The sequence below is a fragment of the Vidua chalybeata genome, chromosome 5, assembly GCF_026979565.1.
Source record: "Vidua chalybeata isolate OUT-0048 chromosome 5, bVidCha1 merged haplotype, whole genome shotgun sequence".
NCBI lineage: Eukaryota > Metazoa > Chordata > Aves > Passeriformes > Viduidae > Vidua > Vidua chalybeata.
Genome location: NC_071534.1, coordinates 3,315,425 through 3,334,432, shown reverse-complemented (window position 1 = coordinate 3,334,432; position 19,008 = coordinate 3,315,425). Strand labels below are relative to the sequence as shown.

General features: G+C 48.6%; 1 protein-coding gene across 2 annotated transcripts in view; it reads left to right on the top strand.

The window, feature by feature from the left end:
• LOC128788881 (chromatin remodeling regulator CECR2) overlaps positions 1-14,061 on the top strand; it is a 92,857-nt gene extending 78,796 nt beyond the window's left edge. For both annotated transcript variants that reach the window (XM_053944197.1, XM_053944196.1), the window contains 11 exons: positions 657-813; positions 4,510-4,639; positions 4,918-4,955; positions 5,041-5,132; positions 5,406-5,532; positions 6,897-7,330; positions 8,468-8,596; positions 8,688-9,504; positions 11,214-12,618; positions 13,471-13,576; positions 13,794-14,061. In XM_053944197.1, coding sequence (XP_053800172.1) covers positions 657-813; positions 4,510-4,639; positions 4,918-4,955; positions 5,041-5,132; positions 5,406-5,532; positions 6,897-7,330; positions 8,468-8,596; positions 8,688-9,504; positions 11,214-12,618; positions 13,471-13,576; positions 13,794-13,799 — 3,441 coding nt within the window. In that variant the 3' untranslated portion in view covers positions 13,800-14,061. The remainder of the gene's footprint in view (positions 1-656; positions 814-4,509; positions 4,640-4,917; positions 4,956-5,040; positions 5,133-5,405; positions 5,533-6,896; positions 7,331-8,467; positions 8,597-8,687; positions 9,505-11,213; positions 12,619-13,470; positions 13,577-13,793) is intronic.
• Positions 14,062-19,008: the final 4,947 nt, after the last annotated feature.

Here is a 19,008-nt window from a genome sequence, read left to right as displayed (position 1 = left end):
AACACAGCCTTGCAGCCTGCTGGCAGCGGGGAGGTGAGAAAGTGGGGCAATAAAGGACCAGGTGTCCTTGAATGAGAGGACTGGTTTTGGGACCCAGCAGGAAAACTGTCCAAACAAACAAATGAGAGCCAGTTCAGGGGAGATTAGCACACAGAAATTTTGAACAGGAAAGGAAAACATTCCTAATGATACCTTGACGCAAGGCTGTACCAGACGCTTTTCCTATTGAAGTATTCTGTGTTTTGCAGCAGAGACAGGTTTGGCAAAGTAGTCCTTCTCACACTTACAGTCAGAGCTCTGCTAGCTGGAAGAGGTAGATGTGTTGTGTAAGGGTGTCAACAGCCTGAATCCTTTGCCCAGAAGGGAAGAGAAATGCGCACGGTGCATCCCTGACAGAATGGCAGCTTGTCTAACCCATCGCCTCTCCTTCCATTGTCCTTGTATCACTAGGATTTCATCGCTTGGCAAATAACTTCCCTTTCCATGTTGCTTTTCATCTAGGAAATCATACATACAAATCATTTTTCTCCCTTTTTTTTTTTCCTCCCAGTCATTCATTGTAGGTGTGCTTTAATACCTCCTCGAAGTAAACCTGCCTCTGCTGGGCTTTCAATGAGCCACCCCATTACAGTTTTTGGTGCATCATTCTGTTACAGGTAAACCCAAATGTGCTGAGCTCAATGGAGAAGCAGAGGCGCAGAGAGGAAGAGGAGGAGCGCCAGATCCTTATAGCAGTGCAGAAGAGGGAGCAGGAACAGCTGCTAAAGGAGGAGAGGAAGAGGGAGATGGAGGAGAAGGTCAAAGCAGTGGAAGGTAACGTGCAGGCAGTGTGGAGCAGGAGTGAAAGTTTTCAAAGTCAAGACTGAGATCTTGAACTAAAGTCTGCCGTTTGCATTCCTCCCCGCCAGACTTGCTAATGAGAATCTTTTCTTGCACTTGCCTCTGATAAATTGGTCTGACTGTAGTTTCTTTTCCTTTGTCTGTCCTCTCAGTGTTAGTGGCTGTTCCCTAGGGCACCTTTAGAATGTGTTGTGTTCTTCAAATCGTGCTAATTTTCTTCCTTGCCCCAGCTGTCAAATTTTTTCTCCTGCTATTCATGTAGTTTCTCAGTTCTGTCTCCCCACTTGCCTTCTCATGATTTCCCTGTGTGCAGGATTAGCTTGCTTTGCTCTCACTGGGATAGCATTTGGTTCTTTTGGCCCAATGCATGATGAAAGAATTCCTTTTGAGGCGAAAGGGAATGGGATAACATGGGAGTAGCAAGAGTAATATTTTTATATTGCTGCTGGCCTTACCAATAGGAGAACTCAAGATGAGGGGACCAGGCTGCATAGAGCACCAGAGGTGGCAATTTCAGGTGTTAGTCTAAAGTGTTTGCAGCTATGAATTAAATGTTGATTTAAGCTGTTCTGGAACAAACAGCCATGTTGTGTTGAATACATCAGATCAAGGCACAGACAGCAGGCAGTCAGCCAGTACATGTAGGTGTGGGGGTCAGAGCAAGCTCATTTCTGACCACCTTCTCTCTGCTGGCCTCCCTTATGGAAGATTCCCTTAGCTGCTGCTTCAGCCACTGTGACTGGCTGGGCTGTTGTAGTTTTACAGAAAGGTTGAACATCCTCAGAAAACTGTGACAATGTGGGGCAGTATCAGTATCACAAGTCCCAAAGTGGATAAAGAATCAGAAAAGGAAAAAAAAATATTAAGCTCATACAAACCTTGTAAACTTTCCAAAATGAAACAGTTTGCTGCCAGATGTTTGGTAGGAGGCCAGATATTATCTAAGAATAGCTTCTTTTACCTGCTTACCTTCCTAACCATTAGAAAAACCAATTACTTCCTTGGCCTTCGTGTATTCCTGGCTGCTAGTCCTAGGTTTAAATTGAGACTCATCCAGCTTCAATATCTGCCACAGGTATCTGTTTCCCTTGGCAAATTGCATATTCTCTGTGGTTTAATGCTTCATCTTTATAGACAATATTAGTCTTGAAGTTCCACAAGAGCTGCAAAGATAAATGTTCCTGTAGAATGGTTTTGTTTTGGTATAAGCCACTTCCTTTTCTGGGTAAATGCAATCATTACACCATTGGATTCAAAGGCACCCGAGCCATGCAAAGACCCTGGCTTGAGGTTGATTAGTAGCCTCTTTAAGCCAAGTTAGCATACATTCTTGCTTTTATTGGCACAGGGGCTTTAATTTTGTTTTGTGCAGTTTCTTTCATTTAGTTTAAACGCTTTTCTATTCCATTTAGGCTTAGTCAGGAGAAGTCTTCATTTAAGCTGGTGCAAAAGCTGTTTGCAAAGGTTATGTTGACTCGCTCAGTTAAATCATTACAATATTTTTTATCCCTAGAACCAGCAGCTCTCCAGGTAAAACTGGCTTCTTAATGATCTTTCCTTAGTGCCAAGCACACCCACCACTAGCATTTGCTGTCATGACAGTTCTTATAATGGAGGGGAAATTATTTGAAAATTATGTCATTTGTTTTACTTGGTTCAGACTTGTTAAAACTGGACATCTGACAGCAGAAATTTTAGGGTAACAAAGATTTTCTTCTAATTTTCAGTCTGTTTGGAATATAATATTAATTTTATATGGCTTTCTCTAGAGGGGAGATGTGAAATATCTTCTCTGTGATGAATTTCACCTTCTTCTCAGTTTTGGATGGTATTCCTGTTTTAACATCACATTCCTGTTTCCAGCCCAAGATTAGACTTCCCCCAACTCCAACACACCCCCCAGGTAGCAGGTTTCCTGCTGGGCCCATCTGTACTCTCCTGAATTTATAAGTTAAAGCAGATTTCTAGATTTCTACCACAACAATAGGTTAGAGTTTCCCAGTTCTCTTTCCAGGTGCTGCTTCTACATAATCTCTCTCATAGATGACTTTCTAGCTGGTTGAGGTACTTTTTAGGGCATTATTTAGATTTTGAAAGCTGCTGGGTGGGACTTGACCCAGGCCAACAGTATGAGAATGAGCTCTGCCAGTGACCTTGAACACACTTTGTTAATCACTAGCTGTTGTAGAGGCTCCTGCTAATGATCCTAGCTGAGATCTGGTACCAGGGTGGCACTCCTTGATTCCTGTCAGTTTACCAGGTTAGATCCTTGGCAGATGTTGGTGGATTTCTAAAATCTACACCATCTTTACCTCTTGGCTGCTGTTGTCACGAGATTTTCCATTTGCTGCCCAAACAATCACTTCATGTTCTCCTCAGCTTTCTCACTTCCATCGCAATGCCATCTAAGGATTGCAAATTTTATGAAAGAAGCATGAATTCTGAACAGTGCTTGGACAGACCCAGATATTCTGTGTTACCTGAAATCGGATGTTGGACTTCTGGTCATGCAATTCTCTTAGATTCTGTAAGACACCTTAGATGCAAGTCCTATAATCCCAACTTCAGTGCTACCTTGAGTGTTTTAACAAGAAATTTGGACTTTCTTTTACCAGTCTTTGACATAGCTGCCAATGAATGCCCCTACAAACACTCACCTCATAGCTATTCCTACTTTTCTTGTACTCTCAACCTCCATCCCAAATTTATTTTTGACTGTCAGAGTAGGATTTTAATAAATATTTCTCCACCAGAGCTGGTATCTCTTCAGTAGTTGGCATTTTTCAAAGGCAGAGCCTCTGCTAGAGGGTGTTAACCAAGTCTCCCTCATCTTTCTTTCACTCTGGGTGTTCCCTGACCTGGCCTGTTCCTGTGACATCTCTCCCTGAACATTACTTTCACAGAATTCTGCTCCTGCAGAAGGTTGGTCCAACCGCAGGTGTTTCACAAGTCAAATGAATTCAGATTTCCTATAAGAAAAAGGAAATGAGGTTCATAAGAGCTCATAAACTTTCTATTATGAAGCAATCTGTTAGCCAGCTGTCTGGTTGCAAACCACAGGTTATATTACCAGCATTGCTTCTTCCTGTGTCTCACTCCTTTAAACGAAAGCTGTCCCAGTGGCCCTCGTGTGTGGCAACTTGCTCGCTCTGGCTGCTGGCCACGAAGACCTACCTGAGCAATCTTCCCAAAGCCAGCCATGGAGGATAATAATGACCCCAGTTACTCATTGCCACTCAGCTGGTAGAACTTCCCTCCCTCAGCACTGCTCTTCATCCCATTCTGTGCAAAGGCAGCTTCCTCAAGTTCACCTGCCTCAGGTGAAGCCCCTAAAGGAAGATAACAACAAGCCAGCTCTTTCCACAGTGCTGAGCTGTGCCTAGGGCTGGGTGTTGAACTTCTCTCTTTGTGCCACACCTTTTCTGGAAGTTGCTTAAGGCAGCACTTGTGTCACAGTGGTGCTTCAAAACTGGTGATTGTAGCCAAGGGAGGATGATGAGGCGTGTTGATGGTGCACTGTATTCTCACCTCACCTGCTCCTGTGCCGTTGCTGCTTTTGCTGAAAGAACAAGACTCACTGGAGCTCTTGAGGGCTCAGGAGCACCTTCTGTTTCCCTGCAAAAGGTGGGCAAAGTGTGCTGACTGGTTTTTCATCTCTTTCCACTGCAGAACGGGCCAGGAGGAGGAAGCTTCGTGAAGAGCGGGCCTGGCTGCTGGCACAGGGGAAGGAGCTCCCCCCTGAGCTTTCCCACCTGGATCCCAGTTCCCCTGCCAGGGAAGAGCGAAGGACCAAGGACATGTGAGTACACAAAGGGGCATTGCAGCACACAAGTGTATTGAAGCAGAGTATGGCAGGGAGAGGAGTGTGATCGTTCACAGGAATGCAGAGGGAGAAGTGAGGTTGGAGAACAGTGAGAGGAGTAAGCTGAGAAACATGTGGTCCATATGAGAGGAGTGTTTGTGAGGAGGCCTGTTGGCCAGCATTATGGCACTGCATGGGTGGAAGAGAAGATGAAGTACAGAGCATGTCTTATCTATCCTCAGTCTGCATATTCACTGTGGTGCTTCCCATTACAGCTTTGAACTGGACGATGAGTTCACAGCCATGTACAAAGGTTAGTCCCACCCCAGCTTTCTCAAAGTGAAATACTTCTCTGTGTGTGTGAGTGTAACCTTGCACCTTTCTCTTGCTACTGCCAGTTCTAGATGTGGTGAAAGCTCACAAGGACTCCTGGCCCTTCTTGGAACCTGTTGATGAATCGTATGCTCCCAACTACTATCAGATCATTAAGGTATGGAAAGTGGCCCAGCCATCTCCACTGATGCACTTCATTGACTGGGATGCAGTTTTTTGGAAGTGTTTTGAAGTTTGGTGGGCTGTATTACTCTCACAGTCAATCTCCATGATTCTGGCAGTCCCTTCTAGCCTTACAAGTCAAGAAAACCAAAGATGGATGGCTGCCTCTCTGGAGAGCTTCCTCTGCTGCCCCTGTCCTCTCTGAGCTCTAGCTTTGTAAGCCCCACTATGCTTTCTGTAACTGAAGGGAAGTTTGGTTGTATTCCAGGCTCCCATGGATATCTCTAGCATGGAGAAGAAGTTGAATGGAGGTCAGTACTGCACCAAGGATGAATTTGTGGGTGATATGAAGACCATGTTCAGGAACTGTCTGAAGTACAACGGCGAAGGCAGTGGTAAGAGCAGTAAGATGCTAAATTTGTCTATTTGCAGTGCTCAGCCAAAGCAAGCAGTGCTCTCTTCCTCCTCACCAGTACTTGATTTGTGACTCTTCTCTTTCAAAATATTTTTGGGAGACCAGATAAAATGGCAATAGTTACTGAGTCCTGCATTGGGTTTTAGTGAGGCTTTTAGCACAGTTTGGTCATGCTGAACTGGGGCATGGCATACTAAGGACTGCCATGCTGGTAGATGGTGAAGGCAGAACACACAAAGAGAGGAGAGTCTGTTTCTTTCTGAGCTCATTCCTTCATGTGTTTATGTGTGCCCCTTTTCCTCATACTAACTAATACAGACTTTGAAAAACATTGGAGTCTGGTTAACTCCCAGTGTTTGTTGAGTACCACAGGAAAGTGAGGAGTGAACCATGCCTGTCCTTCGGATGGAAAATGTAGTTTTTAGGTTCCTTGGCTATTGAAGGAACAACGTGAGTGTGCAAATGGGAAATCCTGGCTTTAATTGCCATGCCAATTAAAATTCTCTGTGGTGCTTAGGTAAGAAATCAGTTCCCTTATGGTGGGTCATCACTGCAGACTGTCTCACCAGCAACACCTGGTGAGAAAGGGAGAGCAACATTAAGAACAAACCAGCTTGCTGCTGTTGGCTGCAAGTAAAAGCATACCTTCACTGCCACTGGGAGAGCTCTGTTCCTCAGGGAACTTCAGGCTTAGTTTAGTGGAAACAACTGGAAAGTCACTTGCTTCAAGGCCTTGTTACCAACACCTCTCACGTGTCTTTTCCTTCCTATCCACTCAACAAAAAGTAAAAGCTCATCTCAGCAGAACTGTCCAGTAGAAATGATGCAGTGGGGACGCTGGTGTTGGCAATAGCTTTAGTGCCAGGGTCAACAAGTGCTTTGGAAACTACACAGATAAATGTGTTTGCTGATGTTCCTCTGTCTTGTGGCCCACAGCAGAGATCTGAACGAGTCCAAGAAAAGCCTCTGAAAGTAATCAAATAGCATTGCTGGAAGTTCACTCCTGCTGGCTAGCTGTGCAGGTCACACATCTCTGTGAGCAGAGGTGGTGCTCTCCTAATGTAATTCTTGGCACTAGGTTGGAACACGGAGTTAATGCTGACTCTGCAGGCCCTGCTGCCAGTGGTACTTTGTCATGCCTGTGTGCCTGTCCTCTGGTGGGGTTACTGAGTAGAACTGACGCTGCGTTGCTTATGGAGTTTAGGAACCAAAGCCAACTAGTTAGAAACAAAAGTCTTCCTTGGAGAAACTTGGCAGAGGGGAGATGATTTATCTGATGTTGCATAATTGCTTAATTGCTTCTCTCTACGAGGCTCTGACGTTCTTGAGGGTTTTTGACTGCAGAATATACAAAGATGGCTTACAACTTGGAGAGGTGCTTCCACCGAGCAATGATGAAGCACTTCCCTGGGGAAGAGGGAGACACAGATGAGGAGTTTTGGATCAGAGAGGACGGAAGAAGAGAGAAGAGAAGCCGGCGGACCGGCCGCTCCAGCACAGGCAGTGTCTGGACTCGATCACGAGACCCAGATGGGCCTGGCAAGAGACAGCAACGCCTGGAAAATGGAGGAAAACCTCCACCATATCGAGCTACTTCCAGGGCTCCTGCCTCTTCCTCCTCTTCCTCTTCCTCCTCCTTCTCCTCGTCCTCTGTAGATGACCCAAGTGGCAACCCAATGCAGACTGCTCGAGAAGTGGGCCCTTCCAACGGGCGAGGCTTCCCCCGCTCCCTGCAGTACGGCGGCATGCCCAGCCCTGTGCCACATCCTGGACAGATGGTAAGGAGCAGTTCCTGCTGTCCTTTGCCCATCAGGACAAGGGAGGGAGGGAGGTAAGGGGCAATGAAACTTCCTACCCATGAAATCCTTAGTGCATGTCAGGAACCTTTTCCCAGAGATAAAGGGTCAGGGTTATGGTTCCTCCAAGTGAAACCTTTCAGCCCTTAGATTTAAACTGGTGAAATTTATGTCTTTGCCACATTAGGTGGGGACAATCTCCTAATGTTTCCCATGGCTGGCATGTCCCAGTGTAGACTTGCACAAACTGATTCCCCAGGTTCTCTTCTCTCCTTGGAGATTAACCCCAGTGTGCATGGAAAGCTGTAACATTTCTTCCCTTATCCCCCAGTTTATGAAGCTCAACAATCTGGTCTTCTTTTGTCTCAATTGTTTACAGATGCCTGGTAACTTCGTGCCATCTGTGTACTACTGCATTTCGTGCTTGAGTATTTATAAAAGCAGTAAACTAAATCAAACAAAGGCCACCCTGGACTGCAGCAGTGACCTATCTTTACCCCAGCGTTTGTTCTCTGAATGCCACCTCTGTTCTGCCTCCCTTCTGGGCTGTTCCTCACCCATCCTTCACTGCCTTTTCCATTTTAACCAGTGGTGGCTTATGGTGTGATGTAGCTGCTGTTCCCCTGAGATCTAGGCTATCCGTTGCCCTTTTAGCGAGAGATCAAACAACTTTTTTAGAGTAATTCTTGTGCTGCAGATAGTGGGAGGTGGTAGGAGAGCTGGAGGCATTGAGTATTTTGAAGGAAATCCAGCACATTCCCTGTTGTCTTCCTGCTTCCATGCTCTTGTGGTCCATTCTTCTTTTTGAAGCAAACCACTGCCCCCTCCAGTCTTCTTTCTTGCTCCCCAGTATTGGGTGGCAAGTGAGTGTATTGCAGCCTTTGGTTCAGGGGTGAGTGGCTGAGGTGTGATAGAGTGGCTTTGATAAGGCTTTGATAAGGCTGTGTCACCTCGTAGAAGAGAGTACAGCCTTTCCGCAGTACCTCCAAAACAGTCCGGCTGCTTATTTGTGTGGTTACTCCAGCCTTGGCTTCCCCTCACCTACAGTATTTTTGCTGCTGTTATGCACTTCACAGATTGTTTTATTTCTCCCCCCCTGCACCCCTCCCCATCCCTCAGAGACCAGCGGTGCCAGGAGCCTTTGGCCCTTTGCGTGGATCCGATCCCACAAAACTGTACGGCTCTCCGCGAGTGCCCGAGCCCCATCCCGGAGACCCGGTCCAGCAGCACCAGCACTTTGCCATGCAGGTGAGCCCCTCCTGCCAAAGGGATGCAGCACCCCAGGCCCCGCAGGCACCGTGGCTGTCACTGAGACCCCCCACTCTCTCTCTCTCCTCAGCCGGCCGTGGGACTGAGCGAGCACCGCGGGCACCGGCTGGGCACTCCGGAGAAGCAGGCGTGCGCGGCGCCCGCCCACGTGGCCGGGCTGGGCCCCCGGCTGGGCTCCCTGCAGCTGGGGCGCGTGGGCGGCCCCCCACCCGACGCCATCTACCCACCGGCTCAGTTCCAGCAGGGCTTCCTCCCACCACGGCACAACGGGCCCCCGGTGAAGCCGCCGGAGGGCTCGGAGGTGCCCCCAGGACACATGTACCGGCCCTACAAGTACCTGAACCGCGCACATCCGGCCCTGTGGAACGGCAGCCACGGCCCCGCTGGCCAGGCTGCCGTGGGGCCGGAGGAGAAGGCGCCCATGGGGCCGGGGCCCTCGCTCCAGCCCCGGGTCCTGGGTCATATGATGGACCCCCGGGCCATGAGGCCGCCGCTGCCTCCCGGCCAGTGGAGCGAGCAATCGAATTTCCTACCTCACGGGGTGCCTCCCTCAGGGTACATCCGACCGCCTGGCAAAGCCGCCGGTCAGAGGATGCCGCAGCCACCGGCCGCTCTCTTTGGGGGACCACCTCAGGTTCAAAGAGGGTGCCAGGGCGGGGACTCCATGCTGGACAGCCCGGAGATGATCGCCATGCAGCAGCTGTCCTCCCGCGTGTGCCCGCCGGGTGTGCCTTACCACCCCCGCCAGCCGCCCCCGCCGCACCTCCCCGGGCCCTTTCCCCAGCTGGCTCACGCCGCCTCCGCCGGCGGCCAGCCCCCAAAGCCCATGGGAAATGGGAGCTCACAGGATCCAGCCGGCCAGACCATGGACATGGACAGCAACCAAGGTAACGCCCCGAGTGCCCTCTGGTAGCACTTGACCTTCCCTGCCTGCATCTGTCGCCTCCACTGCGCAGAAAAGAATTCAAATCTTGATTAAATATTTAGGGCAGAACAGAGTTTTTACACAGGTTTTTTTTTTTTTTTAATCTAAGTTGGAATACATTTTCTACTCAGGGCATTGCTTAGATTTTTCTAGGATTGTTTTGTTTCACTGTAGCCTGCCAGAGGTCCCCTCTGTCCCAGCTTTACCTGCAAGTTATCAGTGTGCCACAAGGTGCAAATGCAAAGCATAGTCTGTAATGCTTCTGGAGCTCACCTGGAGTTAATGTAAAAATTGGATCTGCGGAGAGTTAGGTAAGGAGAGGAGATGTTATGTGAATAAATGCCTTAAATATACTCCTTTGAGTGTGTGTAAGTATAGCTTCTCCTCTGAAATGCACATCTGCCTTATGAGATCTCAACATCTTAAAATCTTCACACACCAGGGCTGCCCAAAAGCCCCTGAGCAGCTGTATCAGTTCAGGTGGGATGGCAACATGTCATATATGCCCTTACCAGTTTCTTTCTGGTTGAATTTCATTTGTTCTATCCGGTAAACTACAGATAATAAAAAAAAGAACCTTAAAAATAAAACCTAATGTAGAGATCAAAAAAATTCAGAGATCAAAAAAATTTTTTTTTCATTAATTCTAGCTGGTAAACTAGAGATCAAAACCCTTGTATCTTTTATCAATCCCTTGTGTGCCTTGCACTAAGAGGAAACTCTTTCCTTGTGTGGCATTGCTTGAAAGTTATCATCATAATTTAGCTTGCTGGATATAGAACAGAGACAGGGGAGAACGTTGAGTGATTGCAGGACAGAGCAGGCTCATCTCCAAACCACAGTTGGTTAAAATACGGCTGTGATCAGCTCTGCAGTATCTCAGGGCATGGTGGTGCTTCTGCCCAAGCTGGATGCAAACAGGGTTTGTGGAGGGTGGGCTTAAATTTGATGTTAAGAAGAAATTCTTTACTGTGAGGGTGGTGAGGCACTGGCACAGATTGCCCAGAGGAGCTGTGGATGCCCCATCCCTGGAAGTGTTCAGACCAGGATGGAGGGGACTTGGAACAATCTGGTCTAGTGGAAGGTGTCTCTCTCCATGGCAGGGGGGTTGGAACTACATGATCTTTAAGGTCCCTTCCAACCCAAACTATTCTATAATTCTACTACCAGAAGGGATAAGGCAGCCTGAAATCAAGCTGCCAGTACACCAACACCTTATGTTGCTGTCATGTGGACCCCAACTCTGCCTCTCCTTTAGGCAGCCTCTGCATACCTCTGTGTCAGAGCAAACATGTGTGCCATGTTATTCCAGAGGGGCTGTGACTTAGCAGTGGCTTGCAAACTACAGTGACCCTTGCCATTTTCTTTGCAAATGTTTTATTTAATCTTGCTTGTAGCAGGGCAGAGTCACTGACTAAAGTGGAAGTTTTCCTCTTGTTACGAACATCCTTAATGTTGCCCTCTTTTTCCCTCCTCTTGCTTTGACCCTTCTTTCTATGTCAAATTTCCATCACAGACAGGTAGAAAGATGTCTCCCTGTGCCATCTTTCAGACAGAGATGCAACCTCATGAGCAGTTTTTAAAAGAGCACTTTTAAAAGAAGCAGCTCTTAAAGATCACCCATATTTGCAAAAATTAGACATATGTTTGACTTTCTTCCCTCTCTTTCAGTGGACACACTGTCAGGCATGGACGAGAAGGCTCAGTGCATCAGCATTCCCGACGGGGCCTACGCCAAACTCCTACCTCATCCCAAGCCCCCGCTGCCCATGGAGTGCACGAGGCGCGCCTTGCCCCCGGATGGGGAGGGGGATGACCCCGGTGGGAAGGGCGACCTGAAGGCAGGGCAGGGCAAAGGCACGTGGTCAGCAGAGAGCGGCTACGCCGGCGACCCAGGCTGCGTCAGGGACCTGGTGCCCACCTCCGAAAGAGGGGGTCCCCTGCCTCAGAATGGGGCGGCGGGCGAGGGGCCGGCAGCCGGCCCCGAGGGGAAGGGGCTGGCTGCCAACCTGCTGGAGAAGCCCCTCTGCGGTGGGGGAAAGGCTCTGCCCGAAGGAGCCGTGCCTTGCATGGGACAGGGCACCGGCCTCCCTGGCGTGGATGCCACCTCCATGGGGGCCACCCCCAACCAGTTTCATCCTCTCTACATGTCCAGTCTGGAATACCCCAATTCAGCCGGGCGGTACCACATCAACCCAGGCCTGCAGGGGTTCAGCCCCGTGATGGGGGGGAAGCCACCTCCTCCTGCCTCCCATCCCCAGCATTTTCCCCCGCGGGGTTTCCAGCCAAGCAGCGCCCACCCCGGCGTCTTCCCACGGTATCGGCCGCCCCAGGGAATGCCGTATCCTTACCAGCCACAGCCCCAGCCCTCCTACCACCACTACCAGCGACCGCCCTACTACGGCTGCCCACAGGGCTACTCGGACTGGCAGAGACCTCTCCACCCCCAGGCCAGCCCCAGCGGGCACCCCGGTGCCCACCCGTCCCTGGCCAGGCCCCCCTTCCCAGAGCGGGGCTCGGCCGGCCTGCAGGGCTGCGAGGCGCTGAGCGCCGCCCTGGCCTCTCCCAACCGCATGGACGTAGCAAGTGCCAAAGAGGTTTCTCCAAGCGACGGGCAGGAGATGGGGCCTGAAGATGAGAAGTCCGAGGAGTCCCAGGAAAGACCGGAGAGTCCCAAAGAGTTTCTTGATTTGGACAACCACAATGCAGCCGCTAAGAGGCAGGGCACGGTGGCAGCGGGGGAGTTCCTCTATGGAGCCCCCCCGCCACACCTGGGTGCGGGGATGGGATTCGGCCCGTCGGCTTTCCCTCCCCATGGGGTGATGCTACAGACTGCTTCTCCTTATGGATCCCGGCATCCAGCCAGCCACTTCCAGCCCAGGACGTATGGATCACCCATGAATGCTCACCTGTCTCATCATCCAGCCTCCAGCCAGGCCAATGGCCTCTCTCAGGAGGGCCCCCTGTACCGCTGCCGAGAGGAGAACGTGGGTCACTTTCAGGCCTTGCTGATGGATCAGAGAGGCAGTGGAGGTGGCATGGGGGGCCCACCCCAGGACTTGTATAGACCCTCGGGGTAAGATCGTGTTTTCTGCAGGAAGGCAAGGCGGGAGGGGGGTGATGCCTGGGTGGCCATCACTGTTGGATACCCTTGAAGGGATATGGCTTCAAGTCACAGGAGATGGCAAGTCAAGTTGAAAGGCTAAGAGGTGGCTCTTGGACTCTTGGAGTAAGAGTGCTAAGATGGAGAGAGAGTCTCATTGCATCTCCTTAAAGCAAGGAGCACTTGCTGTCATGGAGAACCTGTTAGCCTGCTTCATCCATCCCCACACCACTGCTGAGTTTCCCCTGACAGTGTTTTGCTAACGTGTCATCCAGGGTTGAGCATCTCTTAATCACACGGACTCTTGCCATTTTCTTTGCAAATGTTTTATTTAATCTTGCTTGTAGTGGGGCAGAGTCACTGACTAAAGTGGAAGTTTGCCTCTTGTTACGAACATCCTTAATGTTGCCCTCTTTTTCCCTCCTCTTGCTTTGACCCTTCTCTCTGTGTCAAATTTCCATCGCAGAAAGTTACTTCTCACTGTGTGCATATCACATTTTATTCCCAAGTGGAAAATACTGCTACTCCCAACAATTCCCTGTTCAGTTTTTATGAATGTGCCTCAAATATTACTGTTTTGTCATCATCACAGCATCAAGTCCTTCTTTCTTCTAGTATTCAGGGAACTTGGCTTAAAGCTAAGCCATGGGGGGAATGGCATGGGTTGAGGGCTGTGTTTTGGGGGGAAGCCAGACAGAATATACAAGACACATGCTTGTATGCTAATGTTGTACGTTTGCCTTCAGTGAAGTAGTTTTAACCAAGTGTGGGGATTTGCTCCTGACATTCATGTGCTAAAACTCTCTCCATTCAACCTGACTCCAGAATGCAAATGCATCAGACTCAAGTTCCTTTCCCGAAGATGCCTACAGCCACCATGGCCCGGGAAGATTTGACATCACAAAAACCATCAGCGTTGCCTCTGGATCAAGTAAGGGCTGCTAGAGAGAGCAGAGCTGAAATGCAAGTCTTTCTCCTCCCAATGGTTAAAGGATTGAGGTGTTTGATGAGGGTGGGAAGAATTGGAGGAAGCTGTGAACTTGGGCAGATCACCAGTGTTAGCTTTGAACTGGTTGCATGCAATCACGAGATTAATCCTTTCTGAAGCTGCCAGTTAAAGCCTCCAACTCTTGTTCTTCCTCTTCCAGAGCTAGTCCAAGAAAGGACAGACTTCATGAAGACGAAAGCCACACATGATTTGGACAACAGAGAGGAGGGGCAGGCCTTGCTCCCAGCCTCCCCTCGCCCGAGCAGCATGGAGCTTCCCGGGTCTGTGGAACACGGTGCCGTGCCGGATTTTGTGCTGGAAACCCGCAGTGGTGCTGGGCCCCAGCCAGCCGAGCAGCTGGCTCGCCATCGCAGGGCACCCCAAACTAGTGGCTTTCCATGACTGGAGACTGCGTCTCATTCAGGGTTTGAGGGATTTTTTGGGTGGGGAGGGCGGGGGTAGGGGTGGAAACTTTCATTGACTGCTAAACTCAGGTATATTTTTCAGGGTGGAAGAGGACGATGATGGAATTTTACTTGTAGTATTAACGTGTGTGTTTTGGAGCTGGATCCAGTTTACAGAATTTAACCTGTTGCCTTTCTAAATAAATTTCTGTTGTTGGTGAATGTATTGTACATAATGGGGGAGGGGGTGGGCCCAGCTTGTAGTGGGCTTAGCACTGGAGGAATCGTTAACTGTTTACAATCATATCACACTGAAATCTTTCAGGATGGGGTGAGGGTTTGGGGGGAGTGGGGAGACGTGAGGGAATGTGTGATGGATGACTTGCTGTCCTCCTTCCTGGCCTCTGCAACCAAGACAGGACCCCATGGCTGGTTGACTTAATAGCAGAAATTGCTCAGGAGCATAACATGTCCTCCTCTTTTTCTTGTCTTCTTCCTCCTTCCCCTGTCACCCCCACCTCCACCCCTCTGGATCCAGGGCCTGAGTGCACTTCCAGCTCCTGTCATCATGGGAGAACAAGGAAACCAGGACCAGGAATTGAAACCAGGGCAGGACACCCATGGCATTGTCCCTTCTGCTAGTATAGTATACTACCCTTCTCCCTGCCTTTCTGCTAGAAGAAATGTGTGCTCTAGAAAACAGAAAATCGCATAAAACTTATTTTGGTGAAACCAGTGCAGTTGCAGGTGGAGCAGCACCTACCCAGTAGGACAAATTTTGTGCAAATCTGTATTGCCCTGCTGCCTGAGAAGAGGAGCCGAGTCCCCACCTTTTTGTCTGACCCTGGGCTAAATTCACTTCTTTGCAGCAGTGAAGCAGAAAGTGCCACAGGCTTCCTGAGCACTCTTGCTGAGGAGGAAGAGCAAGGGGCTGCCCTGGGGGAGTGGTAGGGTTACTGCAATGTGAGCCATTTGTTGGATTTGCGAGTTGCAGGTGAATTGGAAAGCACTCAAGCACTCATTCAGAGTTAGATGTTGAGGTCGAGGTCGATTGGCTCAGAAGCTGAGGGACAAAAGGGCTGCATGCTAGAGTTGAGCTGGTTTAACTTTGTTGTCAAGCAGCAGGTCCTGTAGGGCCAGTGGCAGCTTCCATGAGTATAGTGACAGTACTGCACTGGGAAAAGCCCTCTGTGCCAGTGCTTGGACAGCCACTGCTTGTTCAAGTGAGTTCCATGGGAGTTTCATCTGCATTTATCACATCTTAAAGCTAACAAGCAGTTGATTATTCTTGGGGAAGCTGGAGTAAAATAAGGGAGCTGTTAAGTTACGAGACTGGGCAGCAAGAGCTGCTGGGAGCGTAGCTCTTGTGAGCAGGCTGCTGGTTGCACTGGGAGAGGACAGTGGTTAAAAAGAGGATCTGCCAAGGAGTGGGACAGAGTATGGCAGCAGGAGGAGGACAGAGCAGCATGCCCCTTAGTCTGTGCTACCAGCTAGAGGAGGGATACTGTCTCCAGTTTCTGGAGAATTTTTCTGTTGGCTTTCTTGTTTTGGATGGTGCCATCACCCATATCTTTAGCTGGATTGCACCAGGATGCATGACTGTACTGCCTTTGTCCTGCTGTGTAGAGCTGGCAGAGCTGTTTGAGTAAATGGCAGGTAGCATCTGACTGAGCCATTGCTCCTTCTGTGCTAAGCTTTTGGAAGAACAAAAAACCTAAAAGATGTGAAATATTATTTCCTGAAATAGTTGGGAAAAGGAAGGACTGCCATGCTAGTGCCCAATGAGCCTCACTTCTCTGTTGCTACAGTACTTTTGCCTCTGATGAGCCAGAGTAGGGCCGAGGCATTTTCCAAGCCTAACAGGAGTTAAAATTCCTTGTGTGATTGCACAAGTGTGCTTCCAGATGCAGTTCTTACCCACTGCTGCAGCCAGCCTGTGAGCTGTAGCAGCAGGCTGCTTAGGCAAGGCAGTTGCCTGGGGCATCTGTCAATGTACTGCGAATAACTTCCAATATCTATCTACAGATGCCATTACATTAGGAAAGGGAAGGTGTTTTTTTGTTTTGGTTTGATTTGGTTTGGTTTTTTTGCATTTGTATTCATCTGTCAGGGAGCAATTGTGACTGGTGGATTGATCTAAACTGGAAGAGATGATCCTGGAGGTTGACCTTTGACTGAGAAAGGGGTAACTGCTTTCCCCAGCCAAGAACATTATGTTATGTCTCTTCCAAATTTGTCCCAAAGCTGGCTCATCAGCTGGCAGTGGTTTTCAGAGATGCCCCATCTGCTCCAAAAGGCAGGCCTGGATCCTTCACTGAACAGAGCCACAGAAGGAGTAGTAGATATTAATGAAAAATTGTGCAAGTATAACTCCTCTTTAAGACAATAAACCTGGGACAAACACAGTTGTTTCTCCTTGTAAAATAGTCTTTACTTCACTGTAGCTATAAAAATGATTGGAAATAACATTTAAAAACAGAGAAACTGAAAAATATAACTTGTAGCAAAGCATTGAAAACTCTGGAAATGTGAATGTAGATTCTGCAAAGAAGCCCTGCCATACTTCATCCATCTGTATCACAGCCAGCTGAATATTTGAATGGGCCTCTCATTCAGCCCATTGTGAACATTGTGGAACAGGAGGGTTTTAGATGCTATAAAAACTCTCCAAGCAAGCTGAGACACACTTCAGCTGGAACTGGCACTAAAAACATGGTTCTAGTGGTCATGGCCTCTGCGTGAGTTCCAAGCCTCAATCAAAACAGGAGACAACTAAGGATGGCAAGAATTGCTTGTGGTGTGTCTGGAGAGGGTAGTGCAGTGTTAGACAGTGATAGACACCCTCAGCTGACATGAGGTAAATCTGGGAGAATGGTTTGACTTGCAGGTGTGGAAGACAAAACCAAGTAGTGAAGCTGACTCCTCTGGAGGGTTTCTAGGTAAATGGCTTTTGATGTAGTCAGTAATTTTTATTAAAGTGGCTAACAAGCTGCTGTTGTGAGGACAGATGGTTTCTGTTAGAAAAGTACTTATAAAGAATACAGGGAACTATGGCTGGGCTTTCCTGAGGACAGGATATGCTGAGTTGGAGAGATGCTGGTGGAGTCTTAGATCAGAGTTTCCAGACTTTCAAATGCTTTGTGCATAAGTGAGGGGTGGGGGTTTTTCCTTCCCTCCTACAATATCTAGGGATCCCCTGAAAATCAGAGCCTAATTTTGCTAGGTACAATCTGAGCAAATCTCTGAAAACTGACTCCCCTCAGAGGACACAGCCCTGGGAGAGGATTGCTGGGCTGGAATACCCGTGCAAATCTAAGGAGGAACAGATAATGTGAATTTTATGATTTCCAAACCATGCTGCTTTGTAGATATTGTGGAAGATAGGTTTGAGGGATTTAGAAGAGTAGCATCGCAGCTGTTTATGTACAGAGTGGTGTTTTGTGCCACGAGTTGGCTTGCAGTGCAGGAGAAGTGTGGCTGCACTTTAAAATAACATGGCTTTTGAGTGCCATACTTGTGCCACTATCTTAAATTTTTAACACAATACAGAGGAACTCCAGTGCATTCCCCAGCATTGTTGTAGTACAGTATATTACCAGGTGGTCCTTTTTCAGAAAGCATCCTGAACTAGTGAGTTTGCAAAATTTCCTGTAGCTATTACTTTTCCCATCTGGAGGATGTGTTTTGCTATAATTACAGATTTTGTGTCAAATGAGATTATATAATACATAGAACAATTATGAAGTTGACCGTGCTCAAGCGCGACAAAAATTTCCGACGTTCTCAGAAGAGTTTTGTATGCTACTCTACCTTTTTAGCCTCTTGCTCTCCCCGCCACTTCCTCCTTTCTAAGTGGCATGTGGTGTTCCCAAGCTCCCTAGATGTCAAGTTGCCTTTGCAAAGGCTGTTGTATAAAATCCCCCTGAGACTCTGAATCTTTGGGCATCTGAGGTGATGCAGGCCCCAGCAATTCAACTGGAAAGGGCAATCACTGAGGCTTCACTGTGACTTTTAGCAAACTTAGAAGAAGTTTGCAGTCTATAAAGTCCATGGTGTGACCCACCAAACCACTCAGTAGCAATCCAGGACACCAGCCTGCAATGAGGAGGACAAAAGAGAAAAGTAAATTTGAAGCTTCAAAGCCCAACTGGTTTGATTTGTGACTTTGAGGTACACAGAGACACTTTTCTTGGAAGCTTCTGATTCTTTCTTGTCTGCCAAATGCCTTTCCCATGCAGACTTTCTGAAGCAAATCGCCTGTGTATATTTTTGTAAGTGTGGTTTCTCAGGGTCTTGGAGAGCTATCAGCTTTATGATGTCTTATCTGAAAGCAAGTCACAGAGGCTGTCTTTCATTCTGCTGACTGAGGCGGCTCCCCTGCAGGTTCTCACCCCAACACTTCTCCATTTAAAATGAAAGTATAATTAGAAAACAACCTTTCTTTATTTTCTTCATTGATCCCTGTCAGGCTTTTGTTCATCTCTCTGTTCAAACAGAGTGGTTTCTTTGTTCTTGATGGCTTCGTTCTGCTTTCCTTTTCTGAAAAGACTGTGTTGCTGTATGCTCTGTGGAATTTCAGAGAAGGTGCTGAAATGAGTGACAGGGAAGTGTCATCCCAAAGGGTGGCTTGGAGAAGACCAGCAGTGGAATCTGTGGTGGTGTAGTTGGTCCTGGTTCCCCTTGCTGCAGAGCAGCCATGCAACTTGGTCTGCACTTAAACAGAGCAAACCCTTAAAAAGTTTTTATTGTGGTGCATCAGTGGAGGGATGGAGGAGTTTGCTCTTGCAGAATTCCTGTTTCGCTTTAAGGCGGGCGCTGGTGTTTGCAGAGCAGTTGTGTGAGTGCCAGGTCCTTCCTGCAAGGCCAGGACTGGGACAGGAGGCTGTGCAAGGAGGGCTGCAGCCCCTGTGAGCTTTAAGAGCCTGTGCTTATTGTAGGGAGAGAGCATCTCAAAGGTTGCCCTCGCAGCCT